The 25,459-nt window shown below is 36.7% G+C and overlaps 2 protein-coding genes and 1 long non-coding RNA gene across 8 annotated transcripts in view; 2 read left to right on the top strand and 1 right to left on the bottom strand.

Annotated features, from left to right (window-relative positions):
• The window catches only part of LOC136825729 (uncharacterized), a 50,042-nt gene extending 40,845 nt beyond the window's left edge, over window positions 1-9,197 (top strand). The window contains exon 7 of the mRNA XM_067082536.1: window positions 5,856-9,197. The gene's annotated coding sequence lies outside the window, so the exon portion shown is untranslated. The remainder of the gene's footprint in view (window positions 1-5,855) is intronic.
• A 116-nt stretch (window positions 9,198-9,313) lies between these two features.
• The window catches only part of LOC136825731 (uncharacterized), a 583,078-nt gene continuing 566,932 nt past the window's right edge, over window positions 9,314-25,459 (bottom strand). For 2 of the 6 annotated variants that reach the window (XR_010849434.1, XR_010849436.1), the window contains 3 exons: window positions 12,050-12,160; window positions 10,742-10,816; window positions 9,314-9,450 (listed from right to left, as the gene is read on the bottom strand). This is a non-coding gene — a long non-coding RNA (uncharacterized lncRNA). Of the gene's footprint in view, window positions 9,451-10,741; window positions 10,817-12,049; window positions 12,161-13,341; window positions 13,425-17,098; window positions 17,238-17,342; window positions 17,476-17,889; window positions 17,980-25,459 lie in introns of those variants that run through there. The other 4 variants (XR_010849435.1, XR_010849437.1, XR_010849432.1 and 1 more) reach the window with 4 other exon arrangements.
• Window positions 19,082-25,459, top strand: part of LOC136825723 (cubilin-like) — a 75,747-nt gene continuing 69,369 nt past the window's right edge. The window contains exons 1-2 of the mRNA XM_067082518.1: window positions 19,082-19,293; window positions 23,436-23,562. Coding sequence (XP_066938619.1) covers window positions 23,464-23,562 — 99 coding nt within the window. The 5' untranslated portion in view covers window positions 19,082-19,293; window positions 23,436-23,463. The remainder of the gene's footprint in view (window positions 19,294-23,435; window positions 23,563-25,459) is intronic.

The raw sequence follows: 25,459 nt of genomic DNA, 5'->3' as shown, positions 1-25,459 counted from the left end.
TTTTATGTATGGCTCGATTCTTTGTACCAACTTTTTTTTACTGACAATCTTGCGAAATTTGCTTGAAGTAATATTTAACGCAAAGGTATTATTCTTCTTCCGTCTGTGATCAGCATCATTTCCAAACATAGCGCAGACAATAGTTTCTCCGACAAAAATTGAAACGTGTTAACACCCTGTAGAATGCGCCACGTTCCTCTTGCGTGTTTCAACTTGATGCATGCAGTTTATTTTAGGAGGCGTGCACCTAGCGCATGCAGGTTATTTATACTTGAGCTAGAAATAGGGTCTCCACAGGCTTTCTTTTCCTTTTCATTTCATCCCACGTAAACGCGAGTGACTTCAAGTTTTGCCTCTGGCGCAAAAAGAAGAAAGAAAGATGCTCATGCTCACGACAAAATAGTGATCTTGCCTGATCTGCTGACAGCAAGCCAAAAGATGCAGAATCATATGTTCATATGATAAAGCTTTAAGCAAGCTGTCTCTAGTTGCACTTATATTAGTCAAATTCAGTTGCACAAAGTATTGCGAGGTGCAGCGTTGAGAAGGTTTATTGCATTATTTTTTCGTGTACTGTGCGGATTTCCCTATGAAAATGAGCTGGTCTGATTCAGTGTTGGATTGACTATAACTGTAAAATTCAAGCACTTCACTTTTACATCTTTTTAATGAACTATAACTCAGCACTAACTAGCTTTAAGAGTAGGTTAATACTGTCATGGATTTTGTGTATTGCACTCGACACGTCATCAGTGACGGCTCGTGCTTGCTATGCAGGAAGTTTATGTAGAATATTTATTTCAGTAAAAGCCTCTAATACCAGTGTGGATTTGCAGATTTCATAAAGAAGCTTTAACGATCTGTTTCTAGCGTAAAAAAGGGGATAAAGGTAAGCAATTCAGATGACCAGATGTCTGGAATTTTTGGGACCTATCTAAACTATTGGTAGCTATCATAGGCATATATCTCTCTCTCTCTTTCTCAGACGGAAATTAGGAGGCCAAGCACTGACGTTATGAGTCTATAGCTTCGTCCTGCCACAGGCGATGTCTCTTTCGGTCTAAGTCTCTAAGAGCTGACTAAGTCTTACAGCTTGCGGAAGATTCTTAATTTTTGCGCTGGTCTTTGAGCGCCTACCTCTCGGATTTCTAAGAAGTGATAATAAACTTCTGTTTATATATAAAATTTATATATATATATATATATATATATATATATATATATATATATATATATATATATATATATATATATATATATATATATATATATATATATTATTTCTCTTAGGTTTTTAATAAGCTTTCGTAACTTTTCGGCTGGTTAACCTTTATCAGAAAACTTTCAAATTTGTATATTGCGTTTGAAAATTGAATCGTCTACCTCACTTCACTCCCACTTTGTACTCACCGATAGTCATACCAATTACGAGTATTCTCACGAACTGGAGAAAACACAGACGTGCAAGTGATTTTCGTCGGAATGGTAAAGATTTTTGTAGGTGTTAAACTGTGAAGACAGCACTCACTTTCCTTATGCTCCTTCGGTGGCGGGATGCAGGCAAATGCCGAACAAAATCTCTCGTGACGTCACCCTCAGAAAGGAGGAGCGATCGCTCGACATTTTGACGAGTCGGTGCTTATTAAAAATTAGCAATTATCCAGATTTCACTGAATGTTATATGAAATGTACGTGATGTACTTGTTACTTACAATGCACAGGACTAGCACGGCCTGCAACTTCCATCTCTGTTTTGTCTTGCCGTGTTTAAAGGGACTGAACATCGGATCTCAACAGATGACGCGAACCTCGTCGGTTGCTTCATATTCTTATCGCTTCTCTTTCCTATCTATTTTTGTCAGAACTTCCTCGTGTTGTTGCCTTTGCATGACCTACCAATATAAGTGTTGCCATAATGAATTCACATTTCTGCTCATATTTTGAAGTATATTGAAGATTTTGAAGAAGTTAGCCATAGGAGATTATATAGCTACGCCAAATAATTGATGCTCGTGCAACAAAAACCACGAAACCAGTTCTTGAAATTGAATGGTAAAATTTTATGAAACGGTCAAGTTAACGAATCTTCTTCCGGTTACTTCTGCAACAAATTCGACACATTTCGTTTAACTAGAAGAAATCTTACAGATAACGCTCAGTTGCAAAACTTCCAGAAATAACGCGCATTTGCAATTATCACTTTCTGCTTTTCTTCGATACAAACTTCTGTTAGATTTTGATATTAATAAACCAAATCATTCAACTGCGGGAGGAAAGTCCATGGGATAATATCTTTCCTTGAGGCAAAGCAACTATTGCCACATCGTGTGTGTGTGTAGATTGACGACAATTGCATTTTATTCAACTTGATATGCAATATACCATGATAAGTTCGATCGTCTAAAAGGCAGGCAGTATTTATTTCCTTGTAGGGGAGGAGAGGGTTGGTCAAATACTCAGGACGGATCGGTACAAGGGTCTGGAGAAGCGCTAAATAAATTTTAAATCAGTATAAATAATAATAATTAATATAGCAATATAAGAAACAATAAACAACGTATGTAATGAAATGGCATGATAAAGGTAACAATATATCATTGAGGGTTCGCAAGTTCCCGTCCTTTGTGTCATGGATTATCTAATGTAGTAAGCTCTCTCTCTCTCTCTCTCTCTATATATATATATGATTTAAGGCCAAGGGGCAAGAGCACCGACGATGTAAATCACAGAGGATAGCAATCAAGAGGATAAGGAAAAAATACTAAAATTTAACTGTTTATTTCAAACATCAATCTTAAATCCAATTTCCTTGATGGAACATATTGGCAAGCATGGCCTGCTTGTCCAGTGCTTTCGGGGTTGGAATTGCTGTCGTGCTCATTTATTCTTGGGTTTGCGGCAAAAACTGAGGACTTGGCAGTCAAATGAGAGGCACTAGTCTTTGTTGCCTCTCTCCGGGACCTTTTTGTGGCCCTGACAAGAGGTTTCTATGCCCAATGTGAGCTGTGCATGCAACTGAACTAGGACCCAACCTCTTTTGCCAAGAGCATCAGCGCCTGCGGCTAGTAATGGTACTGCAAGGAGAAGGTACCTGTTGGAACACATTTCTTCATTCTGGCTTCCATATGTTTGAGACAAACTCACAACACACCTGACAAGTAGTTAGTTGTGAGGCTCACATGAAAAGGCATGAAGTCAGGGGCATGGAATCATTTCCGAGATTTTGAAGCAACTTTTTGGTAATACGGGTGATGAGGGTGTGTGAAACATCAGAGCCACGCAAAGGTTTCTGTTTCCACGGTATTCTGGCGAGTGTGTATGGGCATGTCCAGAATTTTTTTTTATAAGGCAGCAGTGGATGTGCTGTTTGAGTTGATTTGGTTTGTAGTCTAGGAAATATGAGGTAAACAACACTGAAAGAATAATGTTCCTTTTTCCATCATTTGACACCCTGTCTGGGTCACTTTATGTCAATACCTTTGAAGTTTGCATTAATATTTTGTTGCACAGTCCTTTTCAAATGACCACAAAAGTTATGTATAGAGAAATGTAGCTGTTAAGCTACTTTAATTTTTTCCAGGTATCTTGTACACACATGCACTCCTTTTATGTGTGTATGTATACATTATTACGTATTTCTGTTTTTAGCAGCACATGGTGTTTAAGGCCCTTTTATCTAACTGTTTTGGTAACCTGTCGGTGACATCTTTTTTAGCTCTTGGCTTCCAGATTTTTGGCCTCCTCATCATATCATGCATAATTTTGTAGTATTCCTGATTTGAAAGCCTTATTGTAGTTACAACCTAGACTTGGAGGGACAGTTTCTAGGCTTTCCTCCTGAACACTTGTGTTTTTGAGCTTAGTCCCTCTATATTTTTCTTTGGTTAGAGTACAGGGTGAAGTGCATAAGTGAGGGTGAGGTGCCCTAGAAGTGTACTTGGCCTTTATTCTTGGAAGAGAAGTGACCTTTCTTCCTCCTAATCTTTTTCATCCTGTCCAAACGGTCTTTGCATCAAAAATGATCAACATCGGTTAAAAAGGTATCCACGGGTTCCCCGTATACATGGTTAAACAAGTGGGTGGAAAGAAAGTGTTCATCTAAATCCAGACTCCAAATCTGCAAGTGCTGCAAACCTAAAGTTGAAATGTCAGATGTGTTGTACATGCAAAAATGGATTAATTATTTGTTTTGCAAGCAAAGCCCTATTTCTTGGATCTCCATGTTTAAAAAAAAATAAACTCTACTTTTAACTTTTTTTTTTTCAGCTCATGTTTAGTTGTCATCTTCCCACAACCAGAAAAGCAAATATGCACCAGAAGGGTTTACAGGGAAAAGTTTATGAATGAGGCCTGTCTCTTGCCTATTCCTGTGAGTCTTCAATGGACCTAATGATTCTCCATAGGACTTTTGGGGCCATGATATATGCAGTCTCTACTTCCCTAGTCCAACCAGAAATGTGTTGTGTTCTTAGTGGTTATTAAATGGTGCAGTATTCTCTGGTTATTAAATGGTGCAGTATTCTCTGTACGTTTCTTTTTAAATATTTGTTGCATGAGTGTAGCTTGGTTATCAGGTTTATATATAATGACCTAAACTCTTTGGATCAAGTTCTTTGGCAGTTTTGAAACTTATGTAATTCCCTCATTTTCAATCCATGAAGATTATTTTGGGGCTTTGTTAATCTACTAAATTAGTGCTGCTGATCTTGACAGTGAAGTTGACTGCTAAATTGGTTTGTTTTCTTCTTTGGGCCAGTTTTGAGTTTTGAGAAAGGTCAACCATTTATTAGTGGTATATAGTTTACTGTAACAGTTTATTGTTGATTATTAAAGGGCGTGCTATTCACTGAATATAGTTATGGGCTTGCCACAACTTTTTTTTTTTGACTGCAATGATATTGTAGTGGTGACTCCTGCTCTCATTAGAGTTCAGCAGCTGTAACCTTGGTGTACAACAGGAAACAGTTGTCTTCATAAAGTACAGTTAGGATTTATAAGTAAAATGCAGCATGGGTTAAGGTTTGTCCTCCAGTTGTGCAGGTCTTGGCAGTCTGACATCAGTTTTTCCACTATTTACAGGTTATGTGACCTAGTGTGAAGGTTATTCCTGAAATATGCGTAATATGTGTAAGAAGATTGCTATGAAATTTTCTCCCCATCTTTGCATTTTTTTTTTGTTTTATAATTTTACCATTTTTAAGAGCCATGGAGCACAGCTTTAGTATTTTTTTGTAATTAGACAAGGTTAGATTACCAGTAATGGACATACACTGCTGTGGAGATGGACGCCATGGAAAATTAAGCAAGTCGAAAAGCAGTAGATGTGGGATTTGCAGAGCGAGGAAAGACCAACTAGAAGACCTGGAATTTCATGGAAAAGGGCATATGTGAAAACATATCTTGCAGAAACCTAGGCACAAATTGCACCAGGCTTAGAGTGAAACGAAATCTTAGAAATCTAACCCAGTCAAGGGAACTTCTGATGTTACAGTGTTGACGGGAGATTGGCATGAGAAACCTTTGTGATGGGTTGCCTTGGACTAAGAGCAAGAGTTTAATTTTTGTTCATCAGTATTCAATGAGAGAAAATTTGTTTTTAATCAATTATGTAATCTTTAATAGCTGTGGTGCAAGTTGTGTAGAAAATAGATTTTGGCCTGATAGAATTATCACCTTTAGTTGGTTCTTAGGGTCGAAATAAAATTTGTCATGTTGCACCTTGACAATCCCTTTTTGAATAAGCTTTGTTTTTCAGTTCAGTTCTTGTAGAGTTATAGTTTAGATAAGCCATCATAGATAATATTGCATATGGAGAGATGGTGGTACTGATATTTTAACACATTTTTTTCTTTCAGAATGAAGTGCCCTATGCATTGAAGTCGTTCCCTCACATGGTTGATGCTTTGAATCACATCCTGGTCATTGTTAAAGTTCCGGTGCCTGGTTGCCTCCTGGTGAGTTACTGCTTTTGGGAAATTGCACGTGAAGTATTTTCATGATTGAGTTTTCTGAAGTTATTTAGAACTTTACTTTCAAGACAGTGAGACATTTCCCTTGTCAAAAAAAATTTCAAAGTGGGCAGATAAATTTTCAGTGCTTCAGACTCCTAGGGGAACAGGCAACCTATTGACTGAGCTTATGAAATCTTTAGGGAAGTTAAGATTCCTGATGTTATGGAAACAGGTATTGTGCCAGCACTGGCTATTGCTCCTTGAACAACTCCATTATGACTTACCAGAAAGGGAATATTCACTTTGCATGTGCATTTATCAGTGTGCTGATAAATTTGATGATAAGCAGCTCTTGAATTCATGAGACTTGAGTTGCATTGGTTATATTTGTAACACGTGTTAGGGCAAAATTTGATTATACGTTTCAGTCCAATATTGAGGATGGCAATAGCATCATACTGTTTGAAAATCCAACACAAAGACACTGTCTCTTTAAAGGTGGTTGAATGGTCTTCAATCTAGTCTTCAGTTAGCAAATCATGTCTTGACTATGCATTTTAAAAATCATTGCTAATGTGTTTGTATACAAAATTCTAATAATTTATGACTGCAGGTTTGTGATTTATAAAACTATGCAAGCCTTTATGAGTCAACAATCACTGCATACATCCATTCTAAGCCACGTATGGTACAGAATACAAAACAGTGCATGGTAATAATCAAAATGGCACACGGGTCATTGTGGTTAACAGCAACCATAGCTATATATGTTTGTTTAGACTGGCCTTGTCACATCTTCACATCCTTTGCTGTAGATTTCCATTGACGGACCTGTGTGCATACATTCGTGAGAAGTCCTCTGTTGAGAGGAAAAACAAATTTTTTGTGGGTTTCTGTACCATGCTATCAGCATTTTTCCTCATTTTGCCTCAGGTTTTCCCATTCTCTTTGTCTTGTACATTTTCTGCCCGAATTCCCATCTGATACTTTGTTCTAAGATGTTTACGTGCTTCTCTAATTGGTTGATAGTTTGTACTTAACAAATAGCTATAGGTCTCTATGTTGTCGGTTTCTGCTTCTGTCTTGTGGCTGAGGTACAGTACTTTGCAAAAATTTAATCTTCCCTTTTAAAAGTTCAAAGAGCAGTTTCACCACCTCACCATCAAGTGCAGCACAGTTTGAAATGCACCCGTGCACAGAAGCTGACATTTTTATCCAAGCCGTGTTCTTAGTTTTCATTGACATTGCCCATAAATATCATTGGTTTTCCAGTACATCACTTGTTCTCTTGTGGTCTCAAATGTAACCAAGGGTCAAGATTATTCATGTCACTTTTTAATGTGATTTTTCACCATAATCCAATATAGGGTGAAAGTACATTATAACAAAATAATACAGATCTAATGCTTTCCATTTAAATCTTTGTGCTTTTGTCACTTTTAAAGTGAGTGCATGTTATTCATCATTTAAAGTGAGTGCATGTTATTCATCATCCAACCCCCCAACTTTCATGCAAGTTTATCTTGAAAGGGATTTCTTTTTGCCCAGGATTTCATAACCATTGTAATACTGAACCAAATTGTTTCTTAACATTTCCTCATTCCTAGCTGGGTATATTTCCATCTTGTTCTGTTCTTTCCGTGCTAAAATACTCCCCCCCACCTATGAAGAGCACCACCATGCATTTGCTTTTTAAAAGCAGTGTTGTCGCACTGTGCAGTGCCAAAGGTTTGAATTCCTTTAACTGTAAGATTATGGATTGATCTTCATGTCAATGCTGATTCTCAAAAGTTAGAGGGATTGGGATTACTGCCTGTCTAGGACAAATTTATAAGCCCAGCTTAATGTCTTCATACCTAACCTAATGAAGGTGGCCTTTCTTAAGCCATTTTTGCTGTTCTTACATTAATTTATGTTTGCTGTAATTAATCCTTTTTTATCTGTATTTTAGTCTTTTATTGTTCCCATACTTTTAGGTATCTTAAGCATTTCTGCAGGCCATTTGTGACTTCAGTGTGGCTTATGTATCTGTAACTTTTGTTGCTTGATATTTCATTTTCAAGTCTTTTCCAGGGAGAGAAAATATATTTTTCTCGACGAGTTCCCTCGTTTCACAGATACAAATCAACTACATCTCACCAAACCATATTTTTCATGGTTTTACATTAATTTATGCTGTTCATAATTAATCCTATTTTTGCTTTTACTCTCAGCAAGCTATCTGTGACTTCATTGTGCATTATGCATGTGGTAAGTTGCTTAGTTACATGATACAGTATTTTTTATTTAACTCTTTACCAGAGAGAGAATAAAATGTTGAAAGTTCCCAGGTTTCCCAGATACAAAATCAACTGCATCTCACCAAGGCCTTTTATGCTGGTCTATGCAGGAAGAAAGCATACAATTAGTACTGGTAAAAATCCAAAAATGTGAACACTGATACACGACCCTGCTAACCGCCAAATGTTTGTACTTCTTCACTTCAACTATACACGTTTCTAGCACTAACTGAGAGAAGAGGTCACCTTGACTATGCACCATGAAGAGTATGGTGACCTTGTATATCTGACCCAGCTCTTATTTTCAAATTTCAGCTCTTCAAAACTATTACAAGGTCACCATATTCTTCATGGTGCATAGTCAAGGAGACCTCTTCTCTCTCTTAGTGCTAGAAACGTGTATAGTTGAAGCGAAGAAGTAAAAACATTTGGCAGTTAGCAGGGTCACGTATCCATGTTCACATTTTTGGATTTTTACCCGTACTAATTGTATGCTTTCTCCCTGCATAGACCAGCATAAAGGCCTTGGTGAGATGCAGTTGATTTTGTATCTGGGAAACATGGGAACTTTCAACATTTTATTCTCTCTCTGGTAGAGTTAAATAAAAAATACTGTATCATGTAACTAAGCAACTTACCACATGCATAATGCACAGGAAGTCACAGATGGCTTGCAGATAGTAAAAGCAAAAATAGGATTAATTATGAACAGCATAAATTAATAATGTAAAACCAAACAAAATATGGCTGAACAACTGAAGGGGTTCATCTGATTATGTGATGGGAGACATATATACAAAGCAGTTTCTCATACGAGTCATAATTAATAGGAGCAGCTTTATAATGACCATGATTGACGTAGTAATAGGAGCAGCTTTATAATGACCATGATTGATGTAGTAATTATTTGAAATTTAAATACACCGTGTAGTTCTTTCAAGAGGAAATAAAAAGAAGTCCAGTGTAACCACTGTCTTTTATTTAAATCCAAGAAATGTTTTTGAATTAGTTACAAAAATATATTTTTACCTCCTCGGAGCCAGCACTGCAATGTAATTATACACCCAGTCAGTCTTGATCAGCCTTTGAAGCTTAATCAAGAAGCTATTCTGGAAGCTGACAGCTTGATTACGTAGATGATGAAATGCCCTTAAATATTTCCATTGTGCTTTCCCAGATGGATTCCCATTTTCCTTGTCACTGCTGGAGAATGTCAGACCCTTTCAGATGAGAAGAAACGATTTATTGTGCAAAAAATACAAAGTACAGCACAGCAGGCAACCTGGACATGGTATGTGTATAGGAGAAAGCCCTCTCAAATGAATGGCATTGGCTGTGGTGTTGTACATACCTTTTGCACCCTACTGATTACTAGACAAACTTCATTCATCAGGGCTGCTATGGTCCTCAGGAAGTACTACAAAATATAAATGCTTACAGATAACTATAGGGGGGGAATTATACCATATTAAGTGGAAATTTGTCTTAAACATTATAAATTATTCAACTTTTAAATATACTGGACATTACGAAAATAATCTGATTTACTGCTATAAAAGATATACATTTTATCTGGTTTCTGTCAAGGAACACAATTGCTAATTTTATATAAATGTTATAAAAAAAATTAGAAATACAACAGTTTTAATGATGCTAACAGGTAGCTGCAGAATAATTCTGCATAATTCTGTCCTGTCTCCCTCCCATCAAATAATTCAAAATAAGAACTTACCATCTCATTTTACAGAACGACGGCTTTACTTAATGTTAATCAATTGACCTTCTCTGATCATCATTATTATTATTATTAAATTTCTCTCACCCATCCATAAACCATACACTTAACTCTCGACCCATTTAGATTGAACATTGGGCATTCCTACATGCCAATTTTGCCAACGGTTACTAATCTGGATCAAAGATTGCCTCCATCTTTCAAGAACTAAGCCATAAGATATAAGAGCCAAAATCAAAACAGCCAAACCAAAACATATTAACATCTTAACACCTAATCTAGAACATTCTATCAAAAGCTTGCTACTAACCTTCAAGAACATGAAAATGATTTACTTGCATATACACTATGAGGGTTATTTTAAAATTAAAGTGACTATCACAAGAAAACTAAGAACAACAGTATTTTCACTGTACAGCCACTAATTTAAAGCACTCAAATGGATGTAGTGATCAAATGTTTCAGATTTCCTATGATATACCACACAAAATATTATAGACTCTTTTATAACTATGGGCCATAATCAAGTGTGAATGACATCTCCAGTTGCTTAAACTGGAACACATGAAGTAAATTGTCTTGCACCTTTAAAATCTAAAAAAAATCCAGTGAATTTGTGATTAATTTCAAAATAAGTTTTCCTGAAAACCAATTCAACAAATATTAAACTCGAAAATTATACGGTTATACTGTATAAATCCTTAGAATTATTGGCATAATTTTTCTAAAAGCCCAAATTTTATATACCAAAATGTTTATATTTTATGAGGTCTTACCTTCATTATCAGACAAGCAACCTTCCTGTTAAACTGTACTCTGAAGAGGTTTTTATTTCAAGTGCATATCTCAGTCTGAAATAATATATGGTCACTTAGTATTGATTCTACAAGATCAAAGGAATTCCTACTATCTTCCCTAAATGTTTTCAAAACTTGAATACTAATTTCTTTACAAAACCTTTACCTTTTAACTCCCATATATCACCTACAGTACTAAGAATTACATCTTAAAATTTGATCAGTAAACATTTTACCAAAGCTGTATGCCTTTGGGTGGTGAAACTTGAAACAGCCATATCTACATTAAAGCAAAGAGGCTATCATTTACAAAAGTAATTTACACTTCACATTAAAAAATACCTGTAATTCAAACAATTCAAAATATTTTGAAGAAATGGATCAAATTAGATCCACCAAATCTCATAAATGCACAGCCCTTCAACTTTTTCTCCAAACATCTAACCTGATTCCCCACACTGACAAATTAGTTTGAACATCGAAAGTAGTATTTATATAGCCCTGACTTTAAGTCAGTTCAATAAAAATGTCTTGAACACCAAAGACTGTCCTTTCACAAACATTCTTATGCTCAATGTAAAGGATATTTTAGTGTTAAAATGGATTATTTTTGTCAACCAAAACCAAATATTACCCTTACTAACGATAAATCATCAAATCAATTCATTCAAAATTTAGATATTACAGATGAAAGTCAGGTATCAAGATTTGTGCATCTAACTAGAACACTGTACAGTACTCATTTACATATACTAAAACCCCTAATTTTATCACCTCCGAAAACACCAAATACCTAAGAAAAATCAGACGACTAATATCGTTAATATTCTGAAGATATCATAGAACTGAAGTTTCTTAAATTTATTGACTACATTCGTCTCCACAAAGCTTGACTAGACTTCCATACATCATTAAATTTCAAACCTCTCCCTTATGCACAATGTAATTCACATTTACACCTTTTCCCCATTAATATAGCTCTACATATTCAAGTTAGTATTTGATACTGTACTTGCTTTAATGAAACTTCTTTTACTGAAGAGTTTTACCTTTGCTCTTTATTGCAGACTAATCCAGGATCAGGTTCCAAATACTTCTAAAAACTCCATAACTGACTTTTATAAATTATGTCCATTTGTGCAAAACATTTTGCAATTTTTAATGAGTGTTCATGGAAAATAAGGACATTACATACTGCTCCAGATTCAACTTATACAGTCAGTCAAAGGCAGTCTTTAATGTTTACAACAAAACATTAAAACAGTTCTATTTATACTGAAGCATTACCTTTACGTGCTATGGATCCTGAGGACACAGGTCTTGGCCACTCGGTGTAAGACGTACAGGGCTTCTTACACTTCAGTTCCTTTAGTGACAGTTATTCTCCTTGTATTCAGCCTAAAAGGAAAACATTAAATCAGATCCTGATAGTGTCAGCTCACACCACTGCTCTCCAAATAGTATAGAAATCCATTTAAACAATACATCTAAAGCTGTTGAACAAAAATATCAAGCTGCATTAAAAGAAACCTTAAAACACTTTTAAATGACACCAACACTGCCCTGTTAACTCTCATTCAAATCATCTTGATCACTTTTTTTATGGAAGTCACTTATATTTTATATAAATCACTTATATTTTAGGTGTGTACCTAAATACAGCAATTTTTTTTAGTACAAAATAGCTGAGAGATGTCACAGATACCTAACACAGATACCTAAAGCCATCCTTCTCTAGGAGGCTATGACTTACTGGGTATGTTTATAGTTTTTACTACATTAATTCTTTAGTCCAACTTGCAAAGGCTAGCTGAACTACCTGTAAACAGACAATGTAATTCTAACATATTTTTACATAAGAGGTTTCTATGGTAAGTGGTTTTTACTAGTCTCTGAACCTGACAGTTAACCCTAACTTATTACTAGAATTGCTATACAAATATTCTTTTTACTTTTTTTTTTTTTACTATAGTTCCTTCAGCAAGGGATTTGATCCAGTCATTTTCACCATCTGATTCATGACCAGAATTATCCCTTTCACAAGTTGTCTTCATAAAAGCTGGAAGCATCTTTAACTGTTCATTGTTTCAGAAAACTTGCAACATCTGATATGAGATAGTTATGTTCAGGAACTCGGGTGGTACAAGAGGGAGAAGGAGAATTTTCTAATTATGACTGGGAACACCCAAAAACACTTTACAAATTACTATTCATTTCATTAACTTTAGTACAGTGTATAATACTGTCATACACTTTCAGCAGTCACACCAAAGAATCAAATATATTTTGTCAATCTTCTGCTTCTTTGTTATTTACAAAATCTACTTTCATTTTAGTTCCTACAGAATTTCAATGAACACACACATCCGTGCTGTACAGTAAAAACCTTGTCATTAAACTCTAAATTCTTTTAGTACAGTACCAACATTCAGGGTTTACTATAGTTTCCTAATTCTGTACTTTTGTGTTCAAGTTCATAATAAGAGTGGAAATTGTTACATCCTATCTGAATGCAGTCTCCTAAAAAGCTATACAGTAAAAGGAATTCATACAGTACTAGTAAATACCTCAAGACTCACCCTTGATAATCCTGGATTTGATGGCATAAGCAAGCAGATTTTTCAAGAATGAATAAAGTAGATGATGAGTAAATAGGCAAAAACTGAAAATACAATAACTATACTGTATATTAATATAATTTTTGGCAATAGCCAATCTCTGTATTATATTTTATGGGTAAGTTTGTAAGAAAACTTAAGTTCAAAATCATGCATACAAAAAGCAAACATTTTGATTACAATAAACAGTGCAAGGGAAATAAACCAATGAGAAATAAATAATTGTAATCCTGCACTCGAATGGTCACACACTTGCAGAGCAGTTCCTACAGTGTATATTTTTTACTTTTGCTGACAATCTTGGTACTCTAAACGTTTGCTGAGCAAGCTCTACCTGACCACGGGGGTCATGAAGTTGGTCACCATAAAAAATGCTTAAAAGTTAAAAATAATAGAAACCATGTTCATAATTTGCACTAAGTCACAGTACTTAAGAAAAAGATCAGACTTAAATATCTTTAAATATAAAATCTTTTATGAATGCCATAGCATTCCCATAATGGCACTCTTATCATTTCAGGAAATCAATCTAGACGACATTATCTGTCCTTGCAAGAAAACTCACATCCATTTGTATTATACCAATACACAAATCTTTATGCTTCAATAAAACCAAGTAGTAACCAGTTCAAAACAGCTAATAATCTAATGCTTTGGCTAACAACTGGGAAGAACATTTGAAGTATAAACCAGATGTCTACTTAAGAATCCAATATGGACTATAGATGGACTATTACACTACAGCTAAGAGAACTTCTTCCTAAAGCATATAGTTTTAAAGAGCAAATGTTCTCAACCCAATTTATCATTAAAGTGCTGTAATGCCTTTCTCAACCCAATTTATCATTAAAGTACTATAATGCCTTTACAATCAACATTTTCCCCGCACTAATTACTTGGATCACAGCAACAAAGTGCTGAAGAGGAACAAGTGTGGCACTACATGCTTTAATTAACAAATAACTTCGTAAGCTTATATTTCTGGTAAAATGCTCTGAGAACTTAACCTACAAAATGCATCATCTCTCCTATTGTAGGATCTATAAATCCAGTCTAACTTGCAATGTCATAAATTTATAAAATTTTAATGCAATATAGAATGAAATACAAGTCTAATTAGCCAAGACCGGAAATCACTACAGTAGGTGTTTAACCTAATAACTCAAAGCCTCACCTATCACCTCATTTTAGATGTAAAAAGCAACATCCGTGCTCTCGTACTCTATTAGCCATCTGTTGAAGCTCTCCTATGAGAATTAATTTGAATCAGCATCAATTATATTTACTTCAACTAAGCAAAACATGTCCATTGTTCAAGAAAATACTTGAGTATAAAGCCAGAAATTCTGTTTGCACATGATCAATTACTCTTTATTATGAATTTTACATCTTACATGATGAAATTCCACAAGATGACTTGGTAGTACTGTACAATAATAAGTTGACTACTGTGTAAGTTTTGACATACCAAATATCATAAAAATCTGGATATTATTTCTGCATCAAAACCTATAAAAATTCTGCAGTTTAACATAACAAAACTGAAATGTATTGAAATCATATACAGTACTACAAGGTTAACAAATGAAACAAAGGAAAGCAGTAAATTTCACCACTGAACACATACAGAAAACAACACTCAGTAAAAACTGCAAAATATTCTTATATCTGACATATTAAAAACCAGAAAAGCAATATCAGTACTTCATGAGCCATTTGTTGATAACCTCTTACAAATATTTCTGCCAGATTTAGCTTCAAATGAAATCTCCCTAAACCTGACCTAAAATTTCAAAATTTTCCCACCCAACAATGACCAGGTTAAAGTATATTAACATCTGTGTCAAGGTAACAGTTATGGCTTTTTACACTTAAAGGGCCAAGTTTGTTTTTGTAATTTGTAGTAAACTTACCTCTTTGCCTTATGTAACAATGATGCTATTCCTTATCACCTAATCTGAAATACCATGCCATAATTCTTCATCGTAGCCCCAAAGGGAGTATGGGTATTCTAACTCCTATTTCGGAAGTACTGCAGGTAATTTTTACTATGGCTTCATCAAGCATCACTGCCTTTGGTTTACATATTGCTTATGCCATTTAGGCTAACATACCTTTCCCTCTTCCCCAACACTACCATCGAGATTAACATTCTGCTGGTCTCTTTAGGCTCCTTTAGTTCTGTCTAAACTGTAACGCCTCAAATATTCGCCTAGTTTCATACCTAACCAACTTCATTTGCCTTCCGACTCTTTACCTAATATACATCCTATTCTCTAGCTCTGACATCCAATTTCACCAAGCTTTCAAAACGAACAACTGCTTGGAAAAAAATGCATTGGATTGTATTGACCACTACTACTCACTTCTGAGGTTCCTGGAAAAACAAACGTGTCTGACTGGAGAGGATTCCAAGATCTCAGAATAACTTCAGAAGGATGTAGCCTTCAGGGTAAAACTTTACAATAGGTGCGCGGCCCGATTCCCACCAGTCGTCAACCGGAACAGGTTCCTCTACATAAATAGACTAACCTTTCCTATAATGCCAGGTTCAGACCTAACCAAATCTTACCACTTAACCTAACTTAAGGCGATGTGCCCTGACCTGGCCACCAGACCCCCAACAAAGGAGGTAACCTTCCAGGTCGGCAACTGGTGGGAACCAGGCCGCACAAATATTGTAAAGTTTTATCCAAGACTAGTGTTTATTTCTGTGGGACTGAAGGCGGTAAACCTACGCAAAAGCTCTGCACGGACTACTACCTTGGAAATTGATTTTTCCTATGCTTTAAGTGTTGCTGATGAAGAAGGTGGTGTAGTTTATTGTCGGTCAGTTATTATTAACCTCATCTACCCAACATGGTTGTGACACTTTGGGAGACCGGGATTTTGGCTGGGGGGAAAATGTTGGGAGACACACCAGACCACTATGTTGTTGTTATGGAATGGTTCCGTGCATTCGCAAATCATTTGGTAGCCATATGTTTAAGAAGGGATTGGCTAAGGAAACCTATTATAAAAGGAACTATACTAATCTAATGTACCCTAACCTAACCTAGCAGGCTGTGTTACTTAGCCAGGGGGCGGAGCCCAGACTCCTCGATGAAAGAAACTCCACTTTTTACCGAAAGCTCCCCTATAACACTGTGTATGCACGATAGCACTCCAGGATGGTCAGCATACAACTTCTGAGGTTAATTGCAGGTTAATTACAGTCGACCGACAAAAAATAATGTCAAATTCTTAATAAGCAATCAGAATACTATAGGAAAAATCAATTTCCAAAGTAATACCCCATTCAGAGGTAATGCTTAGTTCTAACACATTATTACATAATGTGCACTCTGAACATTTCTGACATTGTAACCACCACACCTAACCCAACCTACCCTGGGGTACTAGGTCCATACCCTAAAGCATGACATTAGGCTAGTTTGGGGGCATTCCATGAACTTACCTGAACCTGAATGAGACGCATCAATGAGTTTGGCCTAAGGTCCTTGTATTTAACCAGTTTTTCCCCACCCAAAGACCCTGCTTTCCCAATGTGGTCCCAGCACTGTACAATTTAAGGGCGGGCCTCACTATCTCGAACGTCAGAAAGTTCAAAACTCATAAAACAGAAAAATTATACCTAGCCTACAGGATATATCCAAATTTATCTAAATTAAGAGAAAGCTTAAAAGTAATATCAGCAATTCAACTGACAGTTACTTACATATATACATATTCTCCGAAGGCCACTTATTCATGAAGCTTTGCCATGAAGACAATTTGTCTTGGCATTTATAGGAAAGGATTGGCCTATGGGCACTGGGCGTCTAAGCAAATATCCTATGACATTAAATGACAGTATCGACAATGCTTAAAATATTTAAGACACTTTTTTCTAGACTGTAAAGTTCACAATACATCTTAACCTAATTCTTAATTAACTAATAATGCACCTGAACGAAACTTACATGAGTATAGGCCTAACCGAGATGAATTAAAATTTCGCAACGATACCCAAGTGACCATCTGCTGATGACGTCACAAGCTGGCAATTGGCCAAGCCAAGGCACGTAACTTAGAAAAGCGACATACGTTTTCATTGTGCACGGTTGACATATCAACAAAATAAAACAAAAAATTCGTTAAATAAACAATACAGTGACTTTGGAATTAGTAAGTCAAAGAATAATGAATTTAGACGTCAAACAATACGGAAATCGTCTGAAAATGGATGAAACACAATTAAATTAACATCTTTAAAATGTTCTGTTTTATTAATATTATACTTCAAGTTCATATTTATTGTAAAAACGTATTAATTATCTAGTCTGTTTCATGGTTTCATAACATTTTCGTACTGAAGTTAAGATTTTCTTTTCTTTAAAATTGCGGACAACGCCGCTAGGACATCTATTGACTGATAAAGTAACTAAGAAATAATAAATAGTAACTGAAAACTGTATTTGTTTACACAAAATAAAAATCACGTTCAGAATAAAACAAATGTTAATTTACCTGACGCAAATTAATATAGACGGCTGATGAAAGAAACTGTCCAGTTTGCTGGAAGAAAAACGATTACTGGCGAATAAGTCTAAAGCCAAACTTCTACAGACTGTCAATTCTGTAAGAAAACCGTATAGTATCCATGAATTGAGTGGCAAAAATTTGGTTATCTGATAAAGATTTTGAAAAGATTAAACTAATTTTTAACGATTAAAAGCGGAAAAAAGTTATTTAAGTGCAATAAAATGGTGTGTTTGTATGTGTAGACCTAGACATGCCATAAATACGGCCAGTTTTCTATGAAAAATAAACAAAAACCTAGGTTTATATATTCTACATACCAGAAATAAATGCATTTATTTGACCATAAACGCCATAAATCACTAAATTTAGATTCACAAATATTTACTACTTATAAGAAACAGGTGACAGAACAGAAACAGGGACAGAGAAACAGTAGTGAGACAAAGGAGGGTGGCTTCCATACATACATCGTAAAGACAAAGAGATACAGAAAGAAACAGACTGCCAGGAGACCTCATTACCAACAGAAATTTGGCAAGCTTATATAGACCTATTTCTATCTTCCATTCCTTCCTACATCCTCCTCGATAAATTATTAACAAAATCGGTAAATCACCGTCAGTTTGTTCTTATGAATAATAATAATAATAATAATAATAATAATAATAATAATAATAATAATAATAATAAGCAGTTCGCATCATTCGTACTAGATAAGAGCACACTCAAATTCCAACACATTAACTCAAGTCAGGCAAGCATGAAAACACTATTGATCTACATTTCAGCGAAAAAATGTGTATTCTTTTGGCAGAATAGTGTTGTACGCCCTGTGGCCATTACAAAGCCATGAAGGCACATACATACATACATACATACATACATACATACATACAGAGAGAGAGAGAGAGAGAGAGAGAGAGAGAGAGAGAGAGAGAGAGAGAGAGAGAGAGAGAGGAGTGGTTGCAAATAAAATGTGATTTTACAAAATTGGAAATTAAACAGTTAAAATTTAATTAGCATGATTACAGAGTAATATACCACACATTTCCTTTTGACCGAGTGGGGCCAAGAATCAAGAACATAACCAGTCACCACTGTCTTCCTTATTATCCCTCAATTTGTTATTCTTTATCTTAATATATCGAAGAGATTTGTCTTAGTGGCCTGTGGTGACGTCATGATGACGTCATTGAGCCTTTCCGAGCCATTCGAGAGGATTTGGCACCAAGTCAAGCATCGTGTCTCCTAAGTGACAGAAGTGGCTTCATTTCTTCGCAAATAAAGTAAAACTAAGTTAGTGCAATAGATAGTCGCTAAATACGTCGTAGCCGATTTCAAGACTGGACTGGAGATCAAGATTGGACTACAAAGAAAAAAAAATTAACAGTAAAGTGGTTTCGAAGTCGTGCTTTTGTTCCGAATGTCGAACCGCCACAGGGATGGTTGACTATACTTTATAGAATATAGGCTGTTGCCTCTATACTAGCTTTTGTTTACTTGTTCATTTGCATGCTGAAACTGTTTCATTTCGATAAGTTAACCAGGTTATAACCAAAACTGTCTATGCCTACCGGTTTTTGCAAAGATCGGATATGCGATGCATGCATAATGTAGTAGGTCTATCGCTACGTGGCAATAGGCCTACTACACCTGCGGGCTACTCCAGGAGCGAGACCCCTTGCTGTAATATGGCCATCTCAGTCAACAACAACTGCAATTCATGCACACGTGAGGCATCGGTATACAAATGACAACAGGTGTGAACTAGGCCTAGTACTAAGTGGCATATGCAAATGTCCCTCTTACACCCGGTTTGTCATAATTGGTACAAGAGTTGTACTTTTGAAATAGGAATCTTTCACCTTTTTCCCTACACCCCGCCCCCTCTCCAAGTTATCTTCTTCAGCTTAGGTATTCTGCTTCATTCATTGTTATTTTCATTCGGTAAAATAGTGGGTATAAAAGATTAACTTGATGTTCGTCTAAGGCTGACGTAACGGATGGCAATCATAATACCAAGAAAGGTTGCGGGGCTGACAGGCGATCTCTTACGGGCGTTTACATACTGAAGCAGATTTCACCCACTTCTTTATACACTGATGTAGGTTTAATCCGTCTCTGTACATATTGATATCGATTTCATCTATTTCAGGGCATACATAAGCTTTTAATTGACAAAGGATCTAGACTTACTAACATCACTGTCATGATGTTGAGGGTAGTTTGATCATACATCGACGACAGGTTTCTGGTGCTCTTGAAAATCAAACCGGAAAGTGCTTAGCCTTTTCAAATATCTTCAAAAACAGGTATAAATTGAAATTTTTCACGTTGAGACATTTTTCATAATCTCTCAGCGTCTTCTAAATTTATTTAACTCCAAATTCAAATTCACTTAACGGATATTTCATGATGACCTCACTGCTATTTGTACTGACAGCTAAGGTTTGTCGCAAATTTCAATAATGCATATGCTACAGTTTGTTATACATGATTTAGCGATGAATGTTTGAATAACAAACTTGCAACGTGGGTGTTAGCTCTTATGGTAGTCTGAGTGAAATATCAACAGTTCATTTAAGATTTCTGGTCTATTTAGGTCACAAGTCCCGAGCATATCTGCTTGTGATATTTTAGATCTCTCTCTCTCTCTCTCTCTCTCTCTCTCTCTCTCTCTCTCTCTCTCTCTCTCTCTTTTTCGACGAAAATTCAACTGGATTCTTTGCACTGCGGATATGAAATTGTGATCGACAGGTGTCCGAGAGTAATTTTAAAACCATATCAGATCAGGTAATCATACTTCCTGCATATTTTTGGGGAAGTGAATCTTTCCTGAGGATTTGAGTTTATTTAACTGAATCTATTTATTTCCTTCAATTCCACATTATTTTTCACTACTCCGTGTGATGTGATTTGCTAGTTAGTATTTTTATTATATTTTTGTATCACTGACTCAATCAGTTGTTCTGTTAAGACGCTTAGAAGTCATTTTCATGCACTTTCTAAACAATTCTTTTGCAAGTTAACTTCTTGGACCTTCGGCCTCAGTGTGTCCCTTTGCCGCTTACATCAGACCTCTTTATATCACTATTTTGTGCAATCACGGTCAAGTCATGGCTTTACGATGACTGGTGGATGACGTCTGCCTCAAACACTTGGCTTTATATCTTCCATAATCGTCATCTATGGTAGCCTTTCCGTCCCCATTTCCTGTCTCAGCCTTTGGTAGACTTTTTCATTTAAGATGGAACCTCTGTCAAACCATTTCAGATGGAAGTTTTGTTGAACCATTTTCGTGACTTCTCCTCTTGGACCGTTCCCTCATAAGCATTAACCGGCGTCTGGGTCTTATCTGGACTTGGGCCTAAACAAAACGTTGGGTTAAGAGACTGAATAGTTGCTGCTTTGGGTGATTTAGGTGGCCTTGTGCCAGCAGTGGGTTTTGTTCCCTTAGGAATCCTGTTTCACTCCCTTTAACGAGGTTCCTAAGTTTCGACACCACCTCTCTCTCTCTCTCTCTCTCTCTCTCTCTCTCTCTCTCTCTCTCTCTTTCCTGTACCTTTTCTCTGTTTCCTGCTAGTTACAGGATAGAGAATTAGAATTGTACATCGAATCACCCACTGGGTGAGCATGGACGTGACCCTGAAGTCATTTTCAAAAATTTTATTTAATACATTAACCAATTGTGATCCCATTTCAGTGGGATAGTAAATGTGTTTAGCTAAACGTAAAATGCTTCATAGGACAAACTATTCTTAGCAGAAATAGATACGTTGACTTTTCACGTCAGGGTGAGCGATAGCTTGGAAGCTTGCTTTGAAAGTGGGTTGCTTTCATATGTTTGTTAATTTTTATGGTAATAAGAACGTGGGGACACATCTGGCTGACAAACTTTAACTTTTAAATAATTCTGAAGATACAGGACAACACTTTTTAGTCTCATGCTTTATTTAAGATTTTTCTTGTGATTTATATATCAATTAATTTTTACTTCTGGCTTTCAATTTAAAAAAATAACATCATACACGCTTCACGTAATTAGCTTTACTACAGAGATAATGCAAAACCTCATTGGTAACCATAAGGTAAATATTCCATGAAGAATATTAAAGCATAAATGACCACACTAGTTTTAGGTTACGCAAGTGGTATCAACATTTAATGTGGGCCACGTTATCCCAATTTCAGTCGAATCATGATTGCGCGAAGTTCCTGTATCTTGATATCTTGAAATTCATGAGCACTTTAAAACTGTCTAAAGTTGGAGGTGTATTGACAAGAGCCCATTTGCTCTTTAATGCTATATTCCATTTGTCCCTTAATGCTGTATTGCGGGGTACTGGGTAAACATATCAAAACCCAATAGTTTAATTCATACCACACAAAAATGCAGGCGACTGAGCAATTTTTGTTTAAAGCTAAAGAATTGTTGAACCTTCTGAGTACCCGTGAAAACTGGTTGAAAAACTTTTTGGGGACACATTGTATCTGATGATATCGGTTCCGAATTGATGAAATTATCACTTATAAAGTTTACAAAATGAATGGTACAATGTATGGTTTCTCATGGTCCTTTCTCTGGAAGTTTTGGAATTAAGTTAGGTCAGATTTCGTTTACATGGCGTAATTTGGGAGAATATTTAAGCCTTGCACTGGGTTATTATCCGACGTGATTTAAACAGAGAGAGAGAGAATTTACAATCTTGGATACAAGTTTCAAGACTGGTAGCGCATTGAAAAGGCCCTAAGAATTCCAGTTACAAAGCGACTACATTAAAGAAGTGGTTCTATCATGTTTCCCAACAGAATCACACACAAAGCTTTGGAATTCTTTTGCTTCTGTTTTCCTTACAGAATCTTACAGCCTAAGCTTGGATCAAACTGTCTTACTCTCTTTTGCTCTCGTCTTCCAGACAGAATCTCACAGGACCTCTCTCATAAGGGGAAAGTCTCACACATAAAAAGCGATGGTTTGTATTTGTGAAGGAGGGAATAAAAATTTTTTAAAGTAATTCGCATTTTTCCTAGGTGTACAAACTAGAGTCTGTTATCATATTTCCCACTTCAACCACCCCACTTTGTCCCTGATGCCGGCCGATGAGAAGGGACTTCCCACCACTCACCCATCTCATTTCAATTAACTACATTGTTACCAAACTTCTATGACTGATTCCAACTCACTACTGAGGAATACTCCTATATAAAACACTCCTGTTTGTATACCTAAGAAAATACAAATTACTTTAAACCTTTTTTGTTACTCTTCCTAGATAAACAACTCAGATCTTTTATCACACCTCACCTAAACCAACCCGGCATGAGTCCTTGTTTGCCAAAGGGAAAAATGACAAGTTACAGATATGTGCACTGGCTGTGCCCTGCCACTCACCTGCTTTCACCAATTAACCACATTGTTACAAAGCTTCAATGACTATTTCCTGATATAAAAGGCTCTGGTTTGCTTATGTAGTAATTGCTGACCCAGTAGAAATTTTAGAAAAACTCATTTCATGCATTACTTCTTGCAGATAGAATTTCGTACACAGTACAGTCAAAATGACAGTTCCAGTGGTGGATAGGCAAGCAGCTCAAAACTTCCCCATGCTGGTAGAATATTGTATCTTGGGCTTATTGGTGGTGGCTGTTATAGTTAAGGTCAGTACAGTATTTTTGTTTTAACAGAAATCCCATCAGGTTGCATGAGCCTATCTGTGCAGTCAGCACTCCAAGAGATGCTCCATACAATGAAAAACATCAACAACACTACCTTGTTGGCCACTCATCTGGGAACTCCAGCACCACCTATGATTGCCAGTCATTTCCATTGTGTTTTCAGTCTGCTGCTCCCAAGTCACAGGGGGGGGGGGCGGGGGAAGGGGCTTGCTCCAAGAAAGTCATACGTGTGACCACGAGCCGGAACCCCACTAATACACTGATTATTATGCTAGCAGTCACAACTCCTCTTCCCTTGCATACCCTTGGGATCAAAGGGACTAGTAGATCTTCCCTTGAGACCATGCCTTTAGATTATTTGGAATCTCTTTGGCTACAGTCTGGGGTCTCTATAAGATAGTTACCATTTGCACAATAATCTCAGTGGCATGTGCATGCTCATATACTTTCCTTGCTGTTGCCATGCACATGCTACTTGCTTCTGCTCGCTGCTTTTAAGCATGCACTACCTGTGCCTGTATGCTGCACAAACTTGTGCACTGTCTGTGCTTGTTCCCTGCATGGCACTGTTTGTGTTCATGCATAGTTTGTGCTCTTGCACGTGCACCACCTGTGTCCATAAGCTGCATGGGCTCTTACATGGCACATTCTCATGTTGGTTGTCTCAGTATCTCTGTGGACTGGTTTTCTGGCTTGGCTAAGGTTGTGTGCATACATTACTGCTTCTTGAAATTGGTTCATATCATTCATGATCTGCTCCAATGCCTAGGTTCGTGGCTTATGTGTGAAATCATGAGGTTTGAGAAGTAGTGTTCTCAATCATGAGAGAAGTCCACGGCAGGCTGGTGTGTAAGCTTCCTTTCCTGGTGGGGGCGTGTTTGCTTCTCACTATGTAGGGATCATTTCTCATCTGAGGATCAATCAGCTGAAAATCCATGCAATCAAGTTGGATGACTTACCATCACCTCTCATGATGGTTCACATTCTCACACTGTTCTGTCACAGAACCAGCCTACATGCTCAGTAGTGGTCAGTTTCTCGTCAGGTGCCAGCACAAGAAACAACTTTGGTTATCTTATGTGTGCCTGCTCTATGAATAGTTTCATTCCAAAGGAAGGCTCCTCAGGCACGTTCCTGCACGAACATTTGTTTTGGATATTCACTGCTCACGAATTTTCAGACCACATGGATCATGGTCAAGGAACTTCCAGAGATATACTGTTTATAGGAAAGTATCTCTTTAATATATGCACACCACTCTTATCAGCTACTGCTTGTGTTTATTACTGCATGATCTGTGCATTGTATGCATGACTATTGAGAGTGTTCATCACTGTCAAATCCAGTACTGTTCACAATAGCGATCTGTTGCCAGGAGACTGATCAGTTTCCTGCTCTGTTCCTCTGGCAAAAAATGTTTTTTTTTGTCATGGTCGTGGGTTCACGGTCACAGTCACCCTTTACCCAGTGTCGTGGGTGCACGATGTTGCTGGTGCCTGAGGCTTTAAGAGATTAGTACCTTCCAGTAATAAAAAACCTTCATGCTGGGACGGAGTTATTTATAAAAGCCCAGCATGTGAATAATTCAAGACGTCTCTTAGGACCTTGTCCCTAAAGACTGTTTTCCTTCTATCCCTAGCTTAAGCAAGAGAACAAGATCCGTACTATCTCAAGTGATAATGTCATATTCAAGTTCCCAGGTTCACTGCCAAGACTCAGGAGACTTCCTTTCAATGCTTGGCTCCTCCACCATTTGCTATTCATCCCTTGCCAGTGAAAGCAAAAAGATAAGCAGATACCTGAGAGAGTTAGCTCAAATCTGAGGTATTACTCTATTGGCCCTGAGGTATCCACAGACCATGTAGTATTGCTTCCTGAA

Source organism: Macrobrachium rosenbergii, chromosome 39, assembly GCF_040412425.1.
Source record: "Macrobrachium rosenbergii isolate ZJJX-2024 chromosome 39, ASM4041242v1, whole genome shotgun sequence".
In the NCBI taxonomy this organism is placed as follows: Eukaryota; Metazoa; Arthropoda; class Malacostraca; order Decapoda; family Palaemonidae; genus Macrobrachium; species Macrobrachium rosenbergii.
The sequence above is the reverse complement of the archived record's forward strand: the minus strand, read 5'-3'. Positions and strand labels throughout refer to the sequence as shown.